Source organism: Sinohyriopsis cumingii, chromosome 3 (assembly GCF_028554795.1).
Source record: "Sinohyriopsis cumingii isolate HCF-2022 chromosome 3, ASM2855479v2, whole genome shotgun sequence".
Lineage (NCBI taxonomy): Eukaryota > Metazoa > Mollusca > Bivalvia > Unionida > Unionidae > Sinohyriopsis > Sinohyriopsis cumingii.
In genome coordinates this window covers 147,255,974-147,280,099 of record NC_142963.1, presented here as the reverse complement: position 1 = coordinate 147,280,099, position 24,126 = coordinate 147,255,974, and the positions used below count along the sequence as shown (strand labels likewise).

The window sequence follows — 24,126 nt, the reverse complement described above, 5'->3', positions numbered from 1 at the left end:
TGAGCAGTTTGTGTATCTGTAATGTTCATCATATTCATAACTTATGCTTTCTATTAATAATATAATATAATATAATATAATATAATACTACTTCCATCTACGTGTATTTGAAATACATCAGTGAATTCCTGAAGATGTTTTGATGCACAGTTCTTTTGCATTTTTTTATTAAATGAAAATAAATTAAGAATATAGACTTATAATATCTTTGATAGCACCGAGGTGCAAGTTCTAAAAACTCCCGACTCGACAAACAGACAGTCGGACACACAGATAGGTATATAGGCCGAGACTGAAAAATAGACTGGCTCTCAGGTCTTTGCAAGTTCACAGTATGTAAGTTGCATATACTAGAGTATTGGCGGCACCACAAAAGCGACTTAAGGCGACGCTGAATTAAATGAAGATGAACAGTTAAAGAAATGATTGTCAGGGAACACTTGCTTGGTAGAAAGAACAGGTGTAATTTTAATAGCGTTAAGGTAGAAATCAAGATAGATAGCCTCAAATTTACCTACTTCTTATTGACAACATATTCAAATTCACAAATCTATGCAAAAAATAGAAAGATAATTTAAAACAAAGCACCTGCAGTCTTCTATTGTTGGATATTTATTGTAGTGAAATGGTATTTTGTCAGCAATTTGTCAGCACTAAATTGGGACAGTCAGCTAAATCATTGAACTGCACTGATTTATTTTATGAGAAATCATCACAACATATCAATCTATGTATCTAATGTTGCATCTACGTCGCATAAAAATGGCGCTGCAGCATCCACATCCTTACAAATGTTAATGCGGCATGCATCTGTGTCGCATAAAAATGTCACAGCGGCATCGACGTCATTACAAATGTTAATGCGGCATTCATCTGCGACGAATAAAAATGTCACTGCGGCATCCACATCGTTACAAATGTTGATTCGGCGTGCATCTGCGTCGCATAAAAAACCTCACTGCTGCATCCACGTTGCTAAAAATGTTAATGCGGCATGCATCTGTGTCGCATAAAAATCTCACAGCGGCATCGACGTCATTACAAATGTTAATGCGGCTTTCATCTGCGTTGCATAAAAATGTCAACGCGGTATCCATATCGTTACAAATGTAAATGCAGTATTCATCTGCGTCTCATAAAAATGTCACTGCGGCATCCACGTCGCTACAAATGTTAATGTGGCATGCATCTGCGTCTCATTAAAATCCCAGTGTTGCATGTACCTGTTTCGTATTAAAAACGTAATTGTGGCATAATTCTATCATTTCGAATTTTTTCTAAAATAGCCTCTAGACAAGGACTTGTGTATCTTCAGAAAGTTCACTTCACGCTTTGTAACCAACATTCTTGCATACAATTATTGTCATAGACAAAGCATATACAATTATTTTCTGATGCAAAGCGTGTATAATTATTCTGTGACAAAAACATATATAAATATTCTCTGACATAAAGAGTACGTAACTATTTCAAGACACAAAGCGTATGTAAGTATTCTCTGATAGAAAGCTAATACAGAACACGTATTGAACCGTTGAAACATTTTTCAACCCGCTTAGTGTTGGAACACAACAAAGCTTTCCAAATTCAGACTGTCTTACCTAATGTTGTTCCCATTTAGTCATAGGATTTCTTCATAACTAGTTTAGAAATGTCAGAAACAAAAAGGTAGTGAAAACAAATCGAAATAACTTCGATAATATTTTCAATTATCAATGCATATAAAAAAAACTTGACTCGCAAAAATTAGGCCTGTATCTGGAGAATTTGAATAAAAAATGAGCTTAGTTGTAGACAACAATGAAGTTTACACTAAATAACGGTCGACAGCACTGCAAAAAGCTCACAGCTACACCATTTTAGTAGGTTATTCTTTTTGCAACCCTGCCACTAAATGTAAATATTTATTTCGTTCATCGAAATCAATCGTATTAATACGACTTTGTCTCATTTATAATTTAGAAGAAACAAATTATGAATCACGTCAAGATTCTACAAAGAATGAAAATTATTAACTTCGTTCATTTGAGAAGACAAAATTAAAATATTGGATTTAAAGATAATTTCTTACTTCTGGTGGGTATAAGTAAATGGTCATATGACCTTACTTCTGGTGGGTATAAGTAAATGATTACATATCAGCTTAGGTAAGCGTACTGCGTGCTACAGCATGTTTAACATTACCGTTGTTCGACTGTTGAAACAAATACAAAAGCTGACTAAAATTATACTTCCTGAATTTATGTTGTAATTACAATCATCCCTACGGACTGACAATATGTACTTTATCAACATAGGACTATTCAAGACTGACACCCACTCAAGTTTCCACCAATTTAACAAAATATTCATGTAGTTTTATGTTTGCACAGTAGTGCTGTTATTTGACAAATTGGCAAGAGGCTGACTGTACTTAATATATTTGTCAATTACCTGCCAGTCAAACACCTTATATATATATATATATATATATATATATATATATATATATATATATATATATATATATATATATATATATATATACACACACTCGCGCATCTATGCACTGCACTGTTGGGCTTTTAAAGAGGAAAAGGTTCTGTGAATGGAGGAGAGTACCCAAGTGAAAGTCAGATCGTTTGAGTTTAAACAGAGAAAAGAAATACCTTGTAGAAAATGTATCGTACAGACATAGTTTTCCAAGAACGTACACTACTGTGAATCATTGTTTTTTATTTTGTCCTAAGTTCATGTATATGCGGTAAATTCACGTCCACGTGCACGTGCAAATAAGCTGGTCACGTATCTAATGTCATCACAAACAGCCTACCATCGCAGATGACGTAATATTTTGGTTATAGAGTCCAGCTATTGCACTACGTCATTGTTGTGAGCTGTTTATCTAATCTACTTAAACAAAGAAACACGTATGTTTTGCAAGGCACAATGAAGATAGCGTTTTCTTTGAAATGTGAAAGTATTTGTAGCTTTTATTTAATTGTTACTTCGAAATAAAAAAAACTTACTTATTAAATTTAGTTTATCTAAGTCAAGTGTCACATGGAGAAAATGACGCAATCTTCATTTCATCTTTTCAAAAGGAGTGCCTCAGTAAATAAAATTTGATAATGTTCTTAAGGAATAATGACTACAAAAGAGTTACTACTTTTTTCATCGATTTCAACAGAGAAATAACTTTTTTGTTAGAATATTAAATTATCCTTGAGCACACCAGTTTGAATGGACTATGTAAAACGAACTGCAGTTGGAAAACGCAGGTATTATCTCTGAAATAGGTAATATCTGTTAAAGGTATTCCAATATATAAATGTGGTTACATTAATAGTTATTTACATCCAGTTCATTCCATTTAGCTGTTACTACAGCACGCAATCGTCTTGCTCAACCATTGGCTGTGTAGACCTGTGATGATATGAAATGTTGATCATTATTTGCGCCTCTAAAAGTGGTATGCATTGCACGATAAAAATGCCTTTATTCGTGCTTTGTTAAGGGAGATAAAAGGATTATTGTTAGAATTTACGATGCATGTTCGGTAAAATAAGACAAAGCCCTGGATAAAGTTGCTGAAGGTTTTAACAAATTATAGAAGGATGAATAAAGGTTATATACCCATATTGGCATTTGGGTCACGGGACTTCAAATGTGCACGGTAGAAATTATACATTGTAAATAATTCTAAGATAATGGAGTACTTAAATTTATAGGATGGTAATTATTAACAGGTTAAACTATTTAACAAACTGCCACAATAATAACAGATCTTTTGTATTTGCGTAGTATCTAAAACTTCACTAAAACTTGACAAAATACAAAACATTTCGAAACGATTTTTAAACCCCTCATTGGTTATATATTCATTTCTTAGCGGTCACTGATGTTGCGTGCAATTAACCTTTTAAATGAGTAAATTCAAAAACTTATTTCAGTGTTTGGAACTTGGTTGATTTTCAGTGAAGTTTTTGAAACTTAAAAAAACAAACACGATATGTTTATTCTAATGGCAATTGATTAATCAGTGTTGCCTACTGATAACTGTTGTAATAGAATTGAGGTACCCGTATCAGCTAGAACTGACTACAAAGCAGAAACGGATATAAAAACATTAAACCCACACAGGTAGCTACATTAATGAATGCAGAAATTGTATAGGTGCAACAAATTATGCCCTACTTTAAGCTGTTCATTGATTTTTCGACCCTGCTTGCTTTAAATATAGAGAAAACTTTCTATGAAAGGCCTACTTGATACATTATTGTATCGTAGGCTTTAATTATTGTTATTAATTAGCTTGTAATTCATTATATAAACCGTAACACAGATTTACAGATGAATATCACCAATGGTATTAAAACTCGTGAAGAATCCCCCAGAAAACTAGAACGATATAAAGAACAATACTTTTATCCCACGATACTGTTTTAGATACACGTGTCGTGCAGCATGGCGAAATACTGCACCATTCTTACACTGCAATGTTAATGGATAATAAGCTTAGCATATAATAATTAGATTCACTCAGTGTCGTTAGGCACGCACGAACGTTAGCAGCTCATGTAAAAATTGGCCTTATGTAAACGATTATACTATATATGTAGTGTTGTCTTCATGTAGATCAATTTTAAGGTTGATAGTTTTTCTCACATGTTAAATAAATAATTACTTTGAAGTGATTGGTTTATATCTCGGCAAGCCGATATTTCTTCATCCGTACCATTCATCACAAAAACCTTTATGTTGTAATATACCTCGGAATTTTTTATCGAAGAACTAATAAAGTCATACATTTGAGAAATTTCATCAATCTAATTTTCAGTCTCAATAAAGAGTTATTTTTCAAATAATACATAACAAATTAGATGCGTTTTGAAAATTTGAAATCTCGGAAGTATTTTGTCCATTAAAAGAAAACATTAAAATTTGGCTAAACGACATGAAAATTGTTTGTAATGGATAGTATGCACATTTTGTTTTTTTGTTTTTCGAAGATTGTGTCTACATCAAAGGGCAAAGCTAAATGATCTTCAAAACAAATAACATCGGAATAATGCTTTTAAAAAGGGATTTAACCGTTATAGACCTAGTAACATCCAAATGATTCAGTTGAATGTTTTTTTGTGGCTAAAACCATTGTACTGGGTTTGTAAATATTAAAATATCAATATTTAAATAAAGGTCTAATAATACAAAAAAATTCGTCCTGAAGCCGCATGCAAAGATATTAAAACACATTTAGTTTTGCAGAGTTCCAGAAGTACAAATGTTGAAAAGATAGCATCTTTAACATGAACGCAAAACAGTCACTAAACATGATACAGTACGGTTTTCTTTTTGTATGGTATACATGTGAAATGTAAAAGAGCTGATTATATTTTACGAGCTGGTTAGTTACATGTTTGTGTCATTGGTGTTATGTTCCCCCTCCACACACACACACACAACAACATTTAATGTGGCATACCATTATAATTATAATTATTTTGTAAGACATAGCTAATTAGTACTTTTTAATTTCTTCCTGGCAAATTAAAACATCACATGTTTTAAAAATAGTTTGAGAAGTCAATCCAAGAGATAGCGAAGGAGAACGAGAAGAAGCGAATGAAGTTGATTGAGATGATTGACGATCTGAAGAAATGTTTCATTGAGGGGAACCTGGATCTTCCTAGAGATCGGCACAGCAGTTTGGTGGAAGATCTCCTCAAGACAGAAGGGACCACTATGAATATTATAACAGACTGTGACGATATGATGAAGAACTTACAGAAAGGACACTTTACAATTCTTGTTTCAGGTCAGTAAAGTTAAGCGTCACGTGATAAAGGTTAAAGTGATGATATTCGATTAAAATCAAGATGAGTGAAGACCACACGATACAAGTGTATCCTTCATTTTAAAACAGACGTTACGAAATGAAACTTCAGAAAGGAAATATTTATCTCTATTTTCTCAAAGAATTTCAACAAAGATGAACTCTTGTCGTTTTCGCCAATTACTCAAAATGCTGATGAATATGCAGGATACAAATTACAATCTTCGCCTGGGGTACCACGAGGAATAAATAATTACAGTTAGAAGAATAAACAAATATTAATCTTGGACACTAACAATGTAAACAGTACACTGGTATGAAATTGCAACACTTTGGTTTCATATTAGATATAAAGACAAGATCTTCTTTCAACGGAAATATTTGTCATTGTTTCCAAAAAATTACTACACTAGAATGTATATTGCTTTTTTTCCATTAAGAACAAGATTCTCTTAATATTTCAGGCGAAACATCAGCGGGGAAATCATCAGTTTTAAATCTCCTTATGGGGAGCGATCTTCTACCTACCGACACAAGAAGTTCCACCTCTGTAATCACAACAATAGGAAACAGGCGGCGGAATTGCGCAAAAATCCTGTACAAATCTGGAAAAGTAGAAAGCATTCCTGTTCTCGATGAATATGGAATTAAAAGACTAAAAGAGGTTGCATTCATGGAAGACGATTCATCAAGGCAAAAACACGACATCAGTGAAGTACAGGTCAGCTTACCGATCCCCTTAACAAAGGTAGGTTGTACAATATATTTGAGGAAACGCGGTAATCTACTTCTTACTAAACAATACTAAATGACTCTAATGCGAATTGATCCGTTTCATTTTACTTGCTGAAGGAGAATGAAATTCGATATTATTATCATCGAAAGGTTTCTTGACTGAAATGTCATGGCTTGAATAGGTCAAAGTTGAGCTAGTATCAATATTGTGATCAGTATTCTGTATTACATAAGTTCTAGATTGACTATACACAATGTTTCTAATATATCTTAAAAGAAAAATTTACCAGTGTTTGAACTTCAAAAAACCCACTAATTCGAAGAAATCGTTGGAAGTACCTTTGCTAAAAAGATAAGCACATAAGTGAAATAAACTCAAACCTATAATTTCATAAGTAGGATTCAAAACACAAGATTCAAGAGTTAGATGCACTAGCGTCAGGCCGTAGCCGTAAAACAAACTGATATAATTATTATTAGAGCTAGTACGATGTATTTCTCGTTTGATTGAAAATTGGACTCTTGAAAAATCTACCCTAGTCGCTGGTACTTACATTTATTTAACAGGATTTTAATATAGCTAGGCTTCTGTAGCAATTCACTGATATTTCGTTTGAGTTTAGTATTGCTAGACGTCTATACCAATTCACTGTTTTCTTCTTGATCCTATTATTGCTAGGCATCTGTAAGCACCCACTGTTATTTCCTTGGCATTTAATATTGCTTGGGTTCTGTACCAGCTCACTGCTATTTCCGTGGACTTAAATATTGCTTGGCTTCTGTATCAATTCACTGCTATTTCTTTGGTTCAGGATACTGCAATTGTGTAGCAAATTAATTATAATTCGCGTAAATTCTCCATAACACAACGTTTTAAGAAATGTACCAACAAATAGCTATCTTGTGAGGATTGCATGCATGTTGTACTTACTTTATTTTTAAGGCAGGGCTCGTATTGGTGGATTCTCCAGGTATAGGGGAGAATGAATTTCTCGAAAACCTAGTGATTGACTACATAGCCAAGACTGAAATTCAGGGATTTATGTACGTCATAAAAACTGATGCTGCCGGTGGTGTCCAAGAAGACCGCGTGAGTATTTGTATTGTTCGGACCAAAATATAACTAGCGTTATATTATTTTTTAAAACAAATATGATATTAGAAGAAATAGCATCCACAAGCGCATCCATACTAGATAGCAGAGGTAATGTTGCAGCTGATGATGATGGCGATGATGGTCCTACATAAAAAAACACGGAGCAGCTGCACCATCAGCGGCGTTTTTAATAGCTGAGCTAGAAATGACTTTAACAGCAGCATTAGCAATAGTAATAGAAATAACAATAGTAATAGAAATAACAATAGTAACAGTAAAAACGAGGCATTGACTATTCAGGCTTGTAATTAATGGTATTGGTAATACTATAACTTATATGTCCTTGATAACGGTGATTGTCTGTCTGTCTGTTCGTCCGTCCGTCCGTTCGTTCGTATGTATGTATGTAGGTAGGTAGGTAGTTAGGTAGGTAGGTAAGTAGGTAGGTAGGCAGGTAGCTAGCTAGGTACGTATGTATATATATACAACGTCCAACGTACTTCAGCACAGCAACGGCCATATGGCGCCGATCAAACGTAAAGATATTACATATAAATGCAAAAACAAGCCATGGAGATGAAACCTTCCAAAGAAACCTAAACACGACGTATTACAAGATAAAATATATGTTATAAACATTTTAAGTGTAAAGGATTACAGAAGACTTTAAAATGATGACTTCTTCCAAAATAAGCGTAAACATGATGTTCGACAAGATGAGAGAACAAATGTAAAGACCTGATGACAAAGAAATAATAATAGGGAAAGTAATACAATTCATACTAACAAACACAAAAATTGAATTGATATGTGTGTGTGTGTGTGTGTGTGTGTGTGAGAGAGAGAGAGAGAGAGAGATGCAAACTGACCGGGACGAATCGTACCCGCCGTGGGTTAAAGCGGACACTTTTCGGACTAGAGTTGTTCATTCAAATCAATTTCAGCATGTCTTTTTATTTCTAATATCCGAATTTATTGTCGTGGCCAAAGTCTGTGTCAGTCCATCGGCAATTTTACTCCAAACGTAGCATTTGTCTTATCTTAATTTTCTCCGAGGAAGACCTTCCGATGTCGGAAACGTCATTTTCCAGTTTTACGCCATTCTAAAATATTTGTGCTGATAGCATGCATTTCGATATTATTTCTTTCGATTTCCCGTGTAATCTGGAGCCAGTTAAAAATTAACAATTTTATCTTCTTATCTATCTATCTATCTATCTATCTATCTATCTATCTATCTATCTATCTATCTATCCATCCATCCATCCATCTATATATATATATATATATATATATATATATATATATATATATATATATATATATATATATATATATATATCTGTATATAACAAAGAGAGAAAGAGACTAGCATTGTTGGATTTCAGCAAGTTTACCGTATCATCTTTCAGTTGATGAATCTCTTGAGGATTGTTCTGGAACATCGCAAAATGGACAATTCGGTTGATTCTGAGACTATGAAATACGATCCCAAGTCGGCCATATTTGTTTGCAATCGCTTTGACCTAGTAAAGGAAGATGAACGAGAAATGGTGAAGCAACACGTTATATCCCAGCTTTCAAAATGTTGGCCAGACTTGCATCCATCACAGGTTATATTCTTTTCTACAATGAAAGTCCAAGATGATCTTGAAGCAGATCCGGAATATATCAATGAAAACTACATACTGCTGATGGAAACATTAAGAAAATTGTATGTACATGCCCTGGAGAACAAAATTAAATCCACTTATCGGTAAGTGAAGATGATTTCCATTTGTGACCATTTGCAGGCGTTTGGAGAACGTTTTCGACGGCACAATTGGCATTCACAGAATAACTATGCATCTTAGATATTAAAAACTTAAAAGATGTCGAGTTTGGCAAATGTATAGAAGTCAAATATTTATGGTCGGTAACCTTCTTTTCTAGAGTAAATTTAAAGCAAACAAATTATATGCCGATATGATTCATTTATAAAATCATTTTACTGTATGGATTTCGGTTTGAAGGTATAATTGATTAAATCAAAAAAGTGTCAAATGATGAAAAAAAATGCATATCTTTCAGCTACATTACAAATAACTTCATGCGTAAAATGTGAACCCATATGCATTAGTGTGTAGTAAAGGATCGATATTTCTGTGTCCGAATCAATTCAATTCAATTGTTTATTCTCGCATACATTTTTCATGTTATGATACGATAAGTAGGAAAACTAAAAGTGTGATATAAATATGTAACAACCCCACCATCGCAACGAAATCGCAGAAGCAATCTATACACTGTACTAAGTAAACATATCGGTTTGCACCTGTTTTATGTGCTACTACAAATAGTAATATGGACTTTATTTTGTGCAGATGGATCGAGAGTGTTCTTCGAAGATGTGTTCATCATCTGCGTGGGATGGTGAGACGTCTAGACAGATCGGAATGTGAAAATAGGGAAAGATCAGCCCAGACTAGAAATAAACTTGCAGTCCTTCGAAATAGGGCTGATGACGTCATTATGACTTTGAGGGCAGATCTAGAAATTGCTGCTAAGACTGTATCTGGAAACATCCGGATGTACTTGAACGATACAATACCACGTATGAGACTGACAACCTGTTGGACACTAGATGAACTCCCATCATCGGAGGACGGTAATTGGTTATGGATTAAAGAGAAGATTGACGACGCGTTCTTTGACAGGATGGGCTCTTTGGTCGAAGAGTGGGATGAGAAAAATGGTGTAATAAAAAGGATCGAGGAGAAAATGATTGAAGACGCTCGGATGCGGCTTAGTTCGCTTCAACATGAATTGGCTGATTTGGAGAGAGATATCCAGGATGATAGTTCATCCACTGGAAGCAATATATTGTCCAGCTCTAGAAGATCTAGTCTGTTACCACAATCTCTCTTATCGTTTGCACCATTTAAGATCAGAGACAGAATTGACACACCAAAGCTTCCCATTAGAATGGCAGTCCGACTTGTACCAAAGCTGCAGGCAATGCTTGAAAAGAATCGTCTGAATGAATACAAAGATAATCCTTCGAAATATGCCACCGAAAGATCAAAAAAACTTCTCAAGGTATTATTCAAATCAGAAAGCGCAGTTAATGAGAATAGTCACTTCGAGGATGTATTACTGCATTTTGCAGAGAAACTCTTAGAACGACCACAGGAATACATCCGTCGGTTGGAAGAAAAGATACCGAATATGATTCTAGCAAATGAACTTATGCTTAAACGCTTTGAGGAATCGACCAGGGAAGAAAGAAAATTTCAGAGCCAATACATTGAAATGATGACACAAATCGAAAGACTCAGGCGGACATTGATGGATTACGGGGAAGGTAACATTTTTGTTGCTGACTTCAAAACCGAGGAAATCGTTATCAAGGAAACAACTAGAGAAGGAGCAAGTATAAGCAAGACTTTCAAGGTTTCCGATATTATCCATGAGAGTACTTCAAGAACAGACAGGTCGAAGGGCAGGGAACCAGGAGGACTGTGGACCATCACCCATAACGCTTTTTTGTGTAAAGCAGGATACGAGACCGCCATAGTGCTCAGAATGTACCTTCCTTCCTCTGGTGTCCATGAAACATTCCAAGAAGTTGCAAAGCTTAGGTAGGTTACCTCTGATTACATCTGCGTAAAACGAAGATCTGCTTCTCATATTTCCCATCTACTGGTCGTCATAACAGACATTCATTATACATAATAAGTTATCGGAATATCGATTCTTCAACATCTTTAAACTGTTTTGTCTTGGCATCTTTAAGTTTAGAAGAAGCACAGACTAATTTAATGTTCAGATAAATGCAACAAAGATGGAGCAACAAAACATCCTGTCTCAGATATTTCGTTTTGAATAGTATTATTTTTGTAAACTAACTAGGCCATGCGTCGTTCTTGTATTTGTGTTCTCCTATTTTGTTAACTGTAATTTGTGCGAACTTTAACCTGATCATTTTTCCCTTTATTATTCACATATTTGAAATATCCACTATTTTTCCAGCATGTTCCGACTTTAGAATCCTGCTCAGGTACATACTTCGCTGAGAGATCGTCTTGTCTTATGGTAAGCTCTTTGTTCTTTTGTTCCAGATGTTTAAATATATCTGAAACGAACCTAGCCAATTTTCTTGGAATACATCACTCCGACTCTAACGTCCCGGCCTATATATACGGAGGTCCTCTTCGGTCTGTCCGTCGCTACCTTTTTAACGCTATTCAGAAGCCTAAAGAAATAATTCCAAGCATCCTTATAGGCACGGTCATCGGGCTGATTTACCTGCATCAGAAAGGTCTAGTTCATATGGAGCTCACACAGGACACAGTCACGGTTAGTAACAGGGCTGCACTATGTACTCAAACATACATAAACTTCCATGTAAGACACACTTCCATTTTCTCTTTCGTTATCATTCTTTTCTCCACCCATCCTTTATGTATTACTATTATCTCTATTCATTCCGTTATAGTTACAACGACTACTACTATTAATGTTATCACCTCCACACTTGCTATAAGTACAGACTACAGCTGAAATCAATAACTATTCACTATTTTGTTTGGATTGTTTCGGTTTTTAAGGCTGATTGTCAATTATTCCTTAATGTTCAGGTTCATTGTCAATAATCTGTTATTTCGTCACGTGTTAACTTGAACTCATGTCATTTTCAGTTGTGTAATACCTTCATATTATCATATTCTTAAGAAATTCAATGTATTAGTTAAGACGATCATATTTATATTTGACGCTGAAAGGAACGTTACATATCCAAACTATCAGCATAGGACATACTGCATGGTGATAATATTTGCATTTGTATGATACGTATTTAGTGCAGCAGACCTTCCCGACCGAATCCCACCAGTTTTCTTTGTCATCTTATGCCAAAATACTGAGAATGAGCTGACAAAACATATTTTTTTATTATTTTGTTTTGTTGCTTCTGTCTACTGAATTCGTTATTTAGCAAAAAGAAATGATATATTAGACACATATATGTTATATAAAATAGCCAAGGACAAATGATGGCTGAAAAACAAATAAAAAATGCAGTCAATAGGTTTTTATCTGTGCAAAACAAAACGCCATATATCCGCTATATTAATGGGTAATTTCAGATCGATGAAGACGGGGACGTCAAACTTACAGGTGCATGCTTGCCGAGGCTGGCGACTCTACCACTTGAGAGGGACATTATTCAGGCTGGAGACTTTGTCTATCTACCACCAGAGGTCCTTACCGGAGATCTGTACATCAGCTCCAGCGATATGTATTCTTTTGGCCTTTTTATTCTGGAAGTGCTGGCCCGGAACAGCTTTGAACAGGGCGTCTTTGGGCCACAAAAGAAATGGACTTTGAGCGAATTTATTAGCAAAGTGGATGCATCCTCAATGCTTGAGATAGACAAACGTTGCAATACTGTCAGCAAAGAGACATTATATATGGTATCTAGGCTTTTGTTCCGTGATGAGGATAGACGTCCGACTGCAAATGAAGTGTATGACTTTATACCGCACGTTAAGAGTGAGGATCAGGCTTTCAAGAACTATGAGACTGCCAGAAATCGATTGCGAGCGTTTAAGCGCAAATCGCAAGATAAGCAAGTTTCTTGATAAATCCTGATGACCACAGTTATTTTGAATGATTACAACGTATGGTAGTTCGATTGCACTCTCAAGAAAGTCTGATATCTGAGTGGACAAATAATAGTGACATTTAATGGTGTTTTTTCTTGGATTGGATGGTTTCTTCGCAGTGTAATGTCAGTAGTTCTTTGCAGAGATAACGCATATGCTTTGAATGTCCGGAAATTTAAAGAGAGTCTTGTTTATGCCTACCAGCTAGTGTCATTGTCCTGCTGGCAAGACACCAGTTTTAATTTATCTAAGATGACCACAGAAAGCCAAATCAACGTTAAGAATCTATATCATGTTTTGTGTTAGGGTTTTCCAAGTCAGATAGAGAGATTTAATAATAACCCGAGTCGCAAGACAGACACGGAACCCAGATCCCTTGCGTAAACTGTTCAAGGGATTATGTGTATTATAATTAAAGCATTATCATTTCCAACTTAAAAGATCGCTTGTACATGAGGGCTGTTTTGACACGGTCAATCGCCATGCGATCAACTGACCGTTATATTATATAAGAAGCTATGGACTAGAAACCGTCCGGTTTCGTGAAACAATGAATCTTAAATGAATATTAAGGTACAACAGTGATTTAAAATGCACAATCACCCTTCAGTATTACAGGGACGAATATCACTAATTTTGTGCGAGATTAAGTTTGTGGTCATTATCTGACCATGACTATGTGTTTATTGTAAATTGCTTATTTATTCTTTTTTCTCTCAAGTCGATTGGCTGCAAAAGCTGCAATTTCTAAGCAGCATGCATACACCAACACATCCAAATAGAAGATGTAAATGCATTAGCGTACTGTCTAACAATTGCCTGGGACACGAGTTTATAATTTATTTTACAGAAATATAATATGACGTGCAATGCATAATAATAACTACTGCATAAATCAGTGCGATATATCTATCCACAACATAGCCATGTGGAATGTAGAATGAATTACACAAGCTGATTAAATTCAGATTTCCGTTTCGTACGACGAACGCTTAGGGGTCATGTCCTGGTGACGTTTGAATTAGCCAATGGAAATGCAGCTTTCAAAAATCTGAAAATGAATCAAATCGTTCGGTACACATTCACGCTCTTCATCACACTGCTCAGTCTACAAATGCGAAGATGTAAGACTTCAGCTGATTTGCTGATAAAATTAGCGATTATGGTAATAACACACGTTAAGGAAACATGACCCCTAAGCGGTCGCTGTCAGACCTTCATGTATAACAGTGAAAATCTGATTTTAATCAGATTGTGAAGTTACGCAAAGTGGTTAAAAAATTTTTTAAAAGGATACTGGTTTGCCTGGGTGAAAAGGTACATGTTTATGTAGGTTGAAAGAAGGTCTAATATGTGTTTATAATTACATTTCAGGACATGTTTATAATCATAATGTACTTAAGGAAACCTGTACAAAGTACTGTTATTATAATCAATGCTGTGTTGATTACGAACGTACAGTGCTAACCCGGACAGTGCTAACAATATTAATTACTTTTAAATTACATACAGAAAGTTACGTAGTAAGTGCTTACACCCGTATGACTCTAGTCATCTTAAATAAATGGTATTCAGTAATACAAGTAAACATGTTGTGTACATAGCTTTTTCATAATCCAAACTCGTTCACAACAAGTGCTATACATAAAAGCACTTTAAGAGCCATTTTTGTGAAGAGCAAATTATACGCCATCAAAGTGTTCGTCATGGGTGACTCAAACTGAAATGATTTATTCTTGACCCAAATTTCTTTTTCAGGCATTAATTCAATGGATATATATATATATATATATATATATATATATATATATATATATATATATATATATATATATATATATATATATATATATATATATATATATACTAGTAGTAGTAATATGGGACTATATACGGACATCGGAAAAATACATTACAAGACCCCCCCTGGGTCGATATACGGTCAAGATTTTTCAGACACACACACGCCCTGACGATATACGGACAACGGGAATTTAACATGGGGAATATTGGAACTGTATGCGGACAAGTGAAAGTAGGGTTGTTGTATAGGGACAATAGGAATGGAACAGCTCAGGTGACGTCACGGTACTCAAAATTGGTAACAATGCTGGAAGGGACTGAATTCAATCGGTTCGAACAGCAAACAGTAACAGAGGTTAGCGGGCAAGTTAAGCTAGTTCAGCTGGTGTCGGGTAGGTTCAGCTAGTTCAACGGATAGCGGGTACGGTTTGACGGGTATGTTGAGCTAGTTCATATCAATACCAATAAAACAGCGCTTGGCGGGGGCGGGACTGGCGGATCATACAGTAAAGACAGACAGAGAAAAATACATATATAACGCATACAACATACAGACGTAGATTGATGAACATCAGTCTATGACACAAACAACTATACAACCGACTAAAACAAATTAGGCAAGAAAGCAAATATTTTCGAGGCATACGAGTGGCCTGAAAAGGGCCTTTGTGTTTCTTCTTCTTGTTCTTCTAATTTCTTCTTTTCTTCCACCATCTTCTGAGTTTCATTATTGTTGTTTTCTTCTTTTTCTTCTCTTCTTTCTCCTCCTCCTGTTTTCCTTCTCCTCTTCCTCTTTCTTCCTCTTCTCATTCTTCTCTTCCTTTTCGATCTTTTTATTCTATGCCCTCATTCTTATTCTATTCTCTTCATCCTCCTTCTCCTCATTTTCTTATTTCATCCTCTCCTTTAACATGTCCTTTGACTTTCCCAAGTTGTTGATTTCCATCTTGACTCAATGGGGACTATAAGGGTAAAAATTGTCATTAGGATTGACCAGCATTTCTTCAATCATGCCCCAATTATCCACAACATGTTGCAGGTTCTTCATTTTCTCAGGGTAGTTACTTGCCATCTTGGTTTATTCAATGTTGAATGGCGCGAATGACGGACGCTTGATTTTATATTTGTCAAGCATGGATGTGAAGAAAAACATCCCTTACGCCAACTAATACAAACACACACTTCCGATATTATCTACTATCCACCCAGAAGGGAAGGGTGAAAAATCCAAATATATTATCAAAATCCACAATATCTACTATCCACACAAATTTACGCCAACTCACAAACACAAAATCTACTTTCCAAAGACGGGAAGAGAAGAAAAAACCCAACCATAATATCTACTATCCATACAGGAAAAGAGAAACAAAAAAATATACTATCCACACACGGGAAGAAGAAAAACTATTATATACTAACCACAAACCCAAAAGCTACTACCCACACACGGGAAGAAGAAAAAACACCAAAATATCTACTATCCACACAAACATAAGCCAACTCATACAAACACACACTGTACTATCTACACAGAAGGAAAGGGAAGAAAACACAAACTCTACTATCCACACAAACGTACCCGAACACACACACACACACACACACAAAGAAACACACACACCAAAGGGAAGAAGAAAAAACAAACCAAATATAGTATCCACACAGAAGGGAAGGGCAAAACCCAATATCTACTATGAAAAATACCCCAATATATACTACCCACACAACGTACGCGCACGCATACAAACACAAAATCTACTATCCACACAAACGTACGCGAACGCATTCAAAGACACAATTACACACACACACACACACACACACACACACACACACACACCACAGAGAGAAGAAGAAAAAACATACCCAAAATATACTATCGACACAGAAGGGAAGGGTAAAAACCCAATATCTACCATCAAAAATAAGCCAGTAGTTACTCTAAAAAAAAAAACAATATATACTATCCACACAAACGTACACGCACGCATACAAATACAATATCTACTATCCACACAAACCCTAGCGAACGCATACAAACACACGAATACACACACATAAATACACACACACACACACCACAGCGGGAAGAAGAAGAAGCAAACCCAAAGTATGCTATCCACACAGAAGGGAGGGAAAACAAACCCAAAATATACTATCCACACACGGGAAAAAGGAAAAAAACAAACCCCATATATACTATCCACACACAGAGGGACGAAGAAAAAATAACCCAATATATACTATTCAAACAGAGGGAAGAGAAACAAAAAAAACATAATATACTGACCACACAGAAGGAAAAGAAAACCATTATATACTATACGCACAGAGTAAAGAAATAACCCATTATATATACTATCAACACAGAGTGAAGAAATAACTCATTATATATACTATCAACAGAGAGTAAAGAAATAACCCATTATATATACTATCAACACAGAGTGAAGAAATAACTCATTATATATACTATCAACACAGAGTGAAGAAAATAACCCATTATATATACTATCAACACAGAGTGAAGAAAATAACCCATTATATATACACTATCAACATAGAGTAAAGAAGAAAAAGTTTTTTGAAAGCACCTCAACCTTCACCTACAATGACCAACTCTACCAATCACCCACACCCACACGTACACATACACACACTCCAAAACGCATTTGACCCGTTCTTCTATGGCGTCAGTGTGTGAGTTTAGAAAAATCAAGACACAAAATGATGGATGAACAGACTGACTAGTTTTTACCCACTTGCATGCCTAAAGCACGTGCGTGAAGAAACACATCCATTCCATTTCAATTCTAACTAAAAATGACCCAGAGGAGTAGAGAGAGAGAGAGAGAGAGAGAGAGAGAGAGATGAAAGAGCACATATTCATGCAGTGTCAATCAAAATCAAACACATCATTTTTATTATAAAATGTCAAGACCAAGAGACACTTACGTTTTCTTTCTGGCCTATTCTCTTTTAGAAGTTAGCATAAAATTTCACATCAGGGACAACGCATTGGCTCATATTGTCAATATTTCCATTTCCATCTCTTCACTGGCACAAGTTCTTCCTCATCATCAATTTCTTCTTCTTCGTCTTAACCCCTCTCCACTTTCTCTTCTTGTTTTTGTTTCTTCTCCTTTCTCTTAAGGCACTTTGAAGCCGTGTCCTTTCTCCTGACAACAATAACATCTTGCCGTTTGTTTCTCTTTCGTGGATGAAGCAGGTATTCTGGAGACAAATACCCATTTTCCTTGCAGATATAGCAAAGTTCATCAGCACTTATACACTTTCGTATGACTCTCATCAAATCAACGACCAAAAGAGTATGTTTTCTGGCCACTTTCGTCTGTAAATTAAGCTTTCGTATAACTCTTAGCAAATCTTTGACCATCAGGTCGATCTGTGCTGACTCTTCCATCTTCTTGATCGTTAGAGAGTTGAATGAATACTCTGACTCTAAGAGAGTCTCCCTATATACAGGGACCTGCTGCGTATGAAACCTAGTCAAATAAAATTTTGCAATAAGAAGAAACGATTTTACTGAGAAAGTAAGAGGCAACGACGTGCCGTGTCGCCTCACACAAAAGCTGAAGTGTTAGCTCAAATCCGTATCAGCGATTTCGAAGACAACATAAGTGAGCTTGAATCAACGCTCTCCATTTATGTCACAAAACCAAGAGTCCTGATTCACGCCAAAAGAAATTCATAAGGTCCATTAAACATATTACCACATTTGAGAAACGCAGAAATGAACTTCCATAAAATAAAAAGAGTTCAAGTAGTGTGTAAAGCTTAGTCAAATTAATTTTTTATAATCTAGACAAAACGATCTATTTTCCATGGAGAACGCAGACACCAAGCGACTATGGCGATCCGTGTCACACAACACCTTTAAAACCGATTTGGTAGAGGTTTGTGCTAGCGATCTACACGATTAAATTAAATGGTTTACGTCAATGGTTGCTATATCTTCGTATTTTAATTTTTGTGCAAACGACATGTGTGTAAGCGAAAGCACACACACACATACGCACACGCACACGCACACAATTGTTACTACATTGGGTGACAATAGAACGGGCAGTACTTTAACCTTGAGTGTTTTTAGAGATTGGCTGAGAGACTTAACATTATATTAGAGAGAGAAAGAAAGAATGGTAAAAAAAAACAACGTAGGACACCATTTTAGGTTGTTATTTTTTGCGGTACTATATGACAAAGATAATTAAGACAACCACACATTCTGTGTAAGAAATAATCATTGTTTTCATTCATTCATTCATCAATCATATACAAAGGGTAGTGTGATATGTATTGTCGACTGACTGCTTAACATTTTGCTATATATCCTAAATTTAAGAGATGTCATGTGTTTCGCTTACGCTACCAAAAATGTTGCAAAGTTTTTACAAATCTAAGGGCAGGGGAACAAAAGCAGCACCACAAGGCGCCTTGTTCTATCGACAGTTTAAACATAGAGAAAATAGATCGAACATTGTTAGATGCCAACAAACTGGACATACAACACACAAATGCCCCCAAAACCAAGAGACTACGACAAGGATAAATGAACAGGGAATACAAAGACGACAACAAAAACAACAAATATCCATAGACGAACAAATAGAGGAAATGCACAGACCAAAACAACAACAACAACAACAACAAAGCTACCAACGAAAAGAGAAACACCAACGAAAAGAGAAACAAATCCACACTGAACAGACAGTACAAATCCAACAGCAGCAAGAACAAACAACTTCAAATCAAAGGCAGAAGGTACAACAGCAACAACAAAGACAACAAGAAGATCAAATAAAAGAACCAAACCGCCAACAATGGAAACCACAACAACAACAAGTAGAACGGCAACAGGAACAATCCAAAGAAAGTCAAGAAAGACAAGAACAACAAGCAACAGCAAAACTGCAAAATTTCCAATATCCAAAACAACAATGTCAACAGCACCAGCAAAAAAGAAAAGAAAAATCTTTACAAGCCCAACCATCAATAATAATCTCAGAACAAATACAACCAGCACGAGAGGAAAATCGAGGGTTACTACAAACAATAAATCCATTACACCAACAACAACCTGATTACAACCAGAGCAAGAAACACCAACCAGACAGAGGGATCAAATACATCAAATACATCACTCACAACAATAACAACAAGGGAACCAACAGCAACAACAGCAAACGAGACAAAATGACCAACAATGGGAACAATAGAAACAACAAAAGGTACAAGCCCCAAAAACAACAACAACAATAGAGACTGGAACAGCAAGGAAATCAAACTTTGAACCAACAGTATCAATAAAATCGACAGGACAAATGACAGAGAGTAGAGATATAGTTAAATAAAAGCAACATACTAGTGCACAGGACCAAGATGCAGAAAGACAATTATCAAAGAGAATGGCACAAGGCGAACAAAATAGGAAAGAGCAGACACCCGAATTATCAACAACGGCAATTACAGTAACTTCAGACCACAAAAAGAGAAAAGGACATAATTAGGAGGAAAGAGAAAAGAAGAAAGCAGATAGAGGAAGAAAACGCAAGGATGGCAGAAGAATGTTTCTTTTTCTACAAAAAGATGAATGTTTAGTTTGAAAACAAAAATTATAAAACAAAAACATTATTTAGAAAAATACGAGAAAAAAAATAAATATAAAAAATATACCACACAATCAAATATACAATAGAGCAAACATTTACCACACAATCAAATATACAATAGAGCAAACATTTACCACACAATCAAATATACAATAGAGCAAACATTTACCACACAATCAAATATACAATAGAGCAAACATTTACCACACAATCAAATATACAATAGAGCAAACATTTACCACACAATCAAATATACAAAAGAGCAAACATTTACCACACAATCAAATATACAATAGAGCAAACATTTACCACACAATCAAATATACAATAGAGCAAACATTTACAAGTAGGGCATGAGGACCTCCCTAACTGGTCTGAGAAGATCAAACAGGTGAGAGCACCCTCCAAAAAAAAAAAGAAAAAGAACATTTTCTGAACGCATGTTTTGCTTTACAAGTCAGAGTTAACCATAGGCAGGGTTATACAGTGAAATGCCACTCGCGTCTTTCTTGAAAAAAGCAGTGTGTTTGTTGCCTTTCTGAAAATAAAAACGGGAGATCTTATATTATGAACTTTTACCGTGACACATTGCAGTGACAAAATAAAGATAAAGCTAAGATACCTGAAATGTACAAGATTGTCAACTCAAGATTTTATTTCATCTAACTATTTACTGATAGAAGAGAAACATCCTTCTACAATTGTTAGGGTGTAAGTTTTGGAGAAAACAATACATGACAACCGGAACAGTTCACTTATTTATGGTAAATACTGATCACAGTTTTGGAGAGGTATCTTCAAACGGAACAAATACCATCTTATTGCAAAATTTCATTTGACTAGGTTTCATACGCAGTAGGTCCCTGTATATAGGCAGACTGTCTTAGATTTAGAGTATTCATTCAACTCAAACGATCAAGAAGATGGAATAGTCAGCACAGATAGACCTAATGGTCAAAGATTTGCTAAGAGTCATAAGAAGGCATAATTCACAGGCGAAAGTGTCAACAAAATTTACTCTTCTGGTCGTTGATTTGATGAGAGTCATACGAAAGTGTATAAGTGCTGATGAACTTTGCTATATCTGCAAGGTAAATGAGTAATTGTCTCCAGAATGGGGCCCCGAGTGGCCGAGTGGTCTAAAGCGCTCTTCGTTACGGATCACTGCCACCTCACCTCTGTCTGCGGCGGTTCGAGTCTAAGATTCAGCCAATGTGGGCATGTGAGAAAGCCTGCCAGTAGCTTCTCGTGGGTCGGTGGTTCTTTCCGGGGTTTTCCGGGTTCTTCCTCCACCATTAATACTGGCCGCCATGTATAGCCTATCGTGCTGAAAAATGGCGTTAAACCCCACAACAACAAGTCTCCAGAATACCTACTTCGTCAAAGAAAAGAGACAAAAGTCAAAATACCTGTTATCGTTTTCAGGAGAAAGGACACGGCTTCAGAGTGCCCCAAGAGAAAGAAGAAGACACAGAAACAAGAGGAGAATGTGGAGCGGAGTTTAGAAGAAGAAGAAGAAATTGATGATGAGGAAGAACATGTGCCAGTGAAGAGATGGAAATGGAAAAATTGACAATTTGAGCCAATGCGTTGGCCCTGATGTGAAATTTCATGCTACCTTCTAAAAGAGAATAGACCAGAAAGAAAACGCATGTGTCTCTTGGTCTTGACTTTTTATAATAAGGATGGTGTACTTTGTTTTGATTGACACTGCATGAATATGTGCTCTTTCACCTCTCTCTATCCCTCTGGGTGATGTTTTAGTTAGAACTGAAATGGAATGGATGTGTTCCTTCACGCACGCACATTAGGCATGCAAGTGGGTGAAAAATAGTCAGTCTGTTCATCCATCATTTTGTGTCTTGATTTTTCTAAAATCACACACTGACGCCATAGAATAACGGGTTAAATTGGTTTTGGACTGTGTGCATGTGCATGTGTGGGTGTGGGTGATTGGTAGTGTTGGTCATTGTATGTGAGGGTTTAGGTGCTTTCAAAAACCTTTTTCTTCTTCACTCTGTGTTGATAGTATATAATGGGTTATTTTCTTCACTCTGTGTTGATAGTATATAGAAAGAGTTATTTCTTGAGCCTGTGTGGATAGTATGTATAATGAGTTATTTTCTTCACTCTGTGTTGATGTATATAATGGATTATTTTCTTCACTCTGTGTTGAGAGTATATATAATGAGTTATTTCTTCACCCTGTGTGGATAGTATGTATAATGAGTTATTTCTTCACTCTGTGTGGATAGTATATAAAGGTTTTCTTCTTCACTCTGTATGGTTAGTATATTATGTTTTTTTCTTCTTCCCTCTGAGTCGATAGTGTATATTGGGTCTTTTGTTTCTTGCCTCTGTGTGGATAGTAGGTATGGGGTTTTTCTTTTCTCTTTCCCGTGTGTGGATAGTATATTTGGGGTTTGTCTTCCCTCCCTTCTGTGTCGATAGTACGATTTGGGTTTGTTTTTTCTTCTTCCCTCTTAGGGGTGTGTGTGTATTTGTGTGTGTGTACGTTTGTGTGGATAGTAGATATTGTGTTTGTATCAGTGCGCGTACGTTTGTGTAGATAGTAGATATTTTTTTATAGTAAATATTGGGGTATATTAGTTTGTAGAAATTTGTTTTTTTTTTTACCCTTCCCTTCTGTGTGGATAGAATATGTTGGGTTTGTTTTTCTTCTCCCTTCTGTGGTGTGTGTGTTTGTATGTATTTGTGAGTTTTGTGTGTGTGTGTGTGTGTGTGTGTGTGTGTGTATTATTGTGTTTCTGTGTGTGTTAGGGTAAGTGTATGTGGTAAGTAAAGTGTGTGGTTTTTCCCTTTCCTTTTGAGTGGATAGTGCAATGTGTTTTTGTATGAGTTGGCGTACGTTTGTGTGGATAGTAGATATTGTGGTGTTTTTTCTACTTCCCGTGTGTGGATAGTAGATTTTGGGTTTGTGGATAGTATATAATAGTTTTTCTTCTTCCTGTGTGTGGATAGTATATTTTTGTTTTTTGTTGTTTTCTTCCCGTGTGTGGATAGTAGATATTGGGTTTGTTTTTTCTCCTTCTCGTGTGTGGATAGTAGATATTGTGGTGGGTTTTTTTCCCGTGTGTGGCAAGTAGATTTTGGGTTGGTGTGAGTTGGCGTAAGTTTGTGTGGATAGTACATATTGTGGTTTTTGATAGCATATTTGGGTTTTTCACCCTTCTATTCTGTGTGGATAGTAGATAATATCTGAAGTGTGTTTGCATGAGTTGGCGTAAAGTATGTTTTCCTTCACGTCCGTGCTTGACAATTATAAAGTCAAGCGTCCATCATTTGCGCTATAGTAACCCTACTAAAATTATAATTGACAAATGCCAGAAACCATTTAGGACAAAATTTGTCCCGAATCCCCCCGCAGCTAGTAAG

General features: G+C 35.8%; 1 protein-coding gene across 5 annotated transcripts in view; it reads left to right on the top strand.

Moving 5' to 3' along the window:
• The window catches only part of LOC149804098 (uncharacterized), a 60,931-nt gene extending 38,359 nt beyond the window's left edge, over positions 1 to 22,572 (top strand). For 4 of the 5 annotated variants that reach the window (XM_089954059.1, XM_089954060.1, XM_089954058.1 and 1 more), the window contains exons 2-8: positions 5,557 to 5,797; positions 6,280 to 6,563; positions 7,494 to 7,640; positions 9,059 to 9,402; positions 10,010 to 11,266; positions 11,747 to 11,984; positions 12,773 to 14,879. In XM_089954059.1, the coding sequence (XP_089810185.1) occupies positions 5,557 to 5,797; positions 6,280 to 6,563; positions 7,494 to 7,640; positions 9,059 to 9,402; positions 10,010 to 11,266; positions 11,747 to 11,984; positions 12,773 to 13,267 (3,006 nt within the window). In that variant the 3' untranslated portion in view covers positions 13,268 to 14,879. Of the gene's footprint in view, positions 1 to 5,556; positions 5,798 to 6,279; positions 6,564 to 7,493; positions 7,641 to 9,058; positions 9,403 to 10,009; positions 11,267 to 11,657; positions 11,721 to 11,746; positions 11,985 to 12,772; positions 14,880 to 22,155 lie in introns of those variants that run through there. The other variant, XM_089954062.1, reaches the window with a different exon arrangement.
• Positions 22,573 to 24,126: the final 1,554 nt, after the last annotated feature.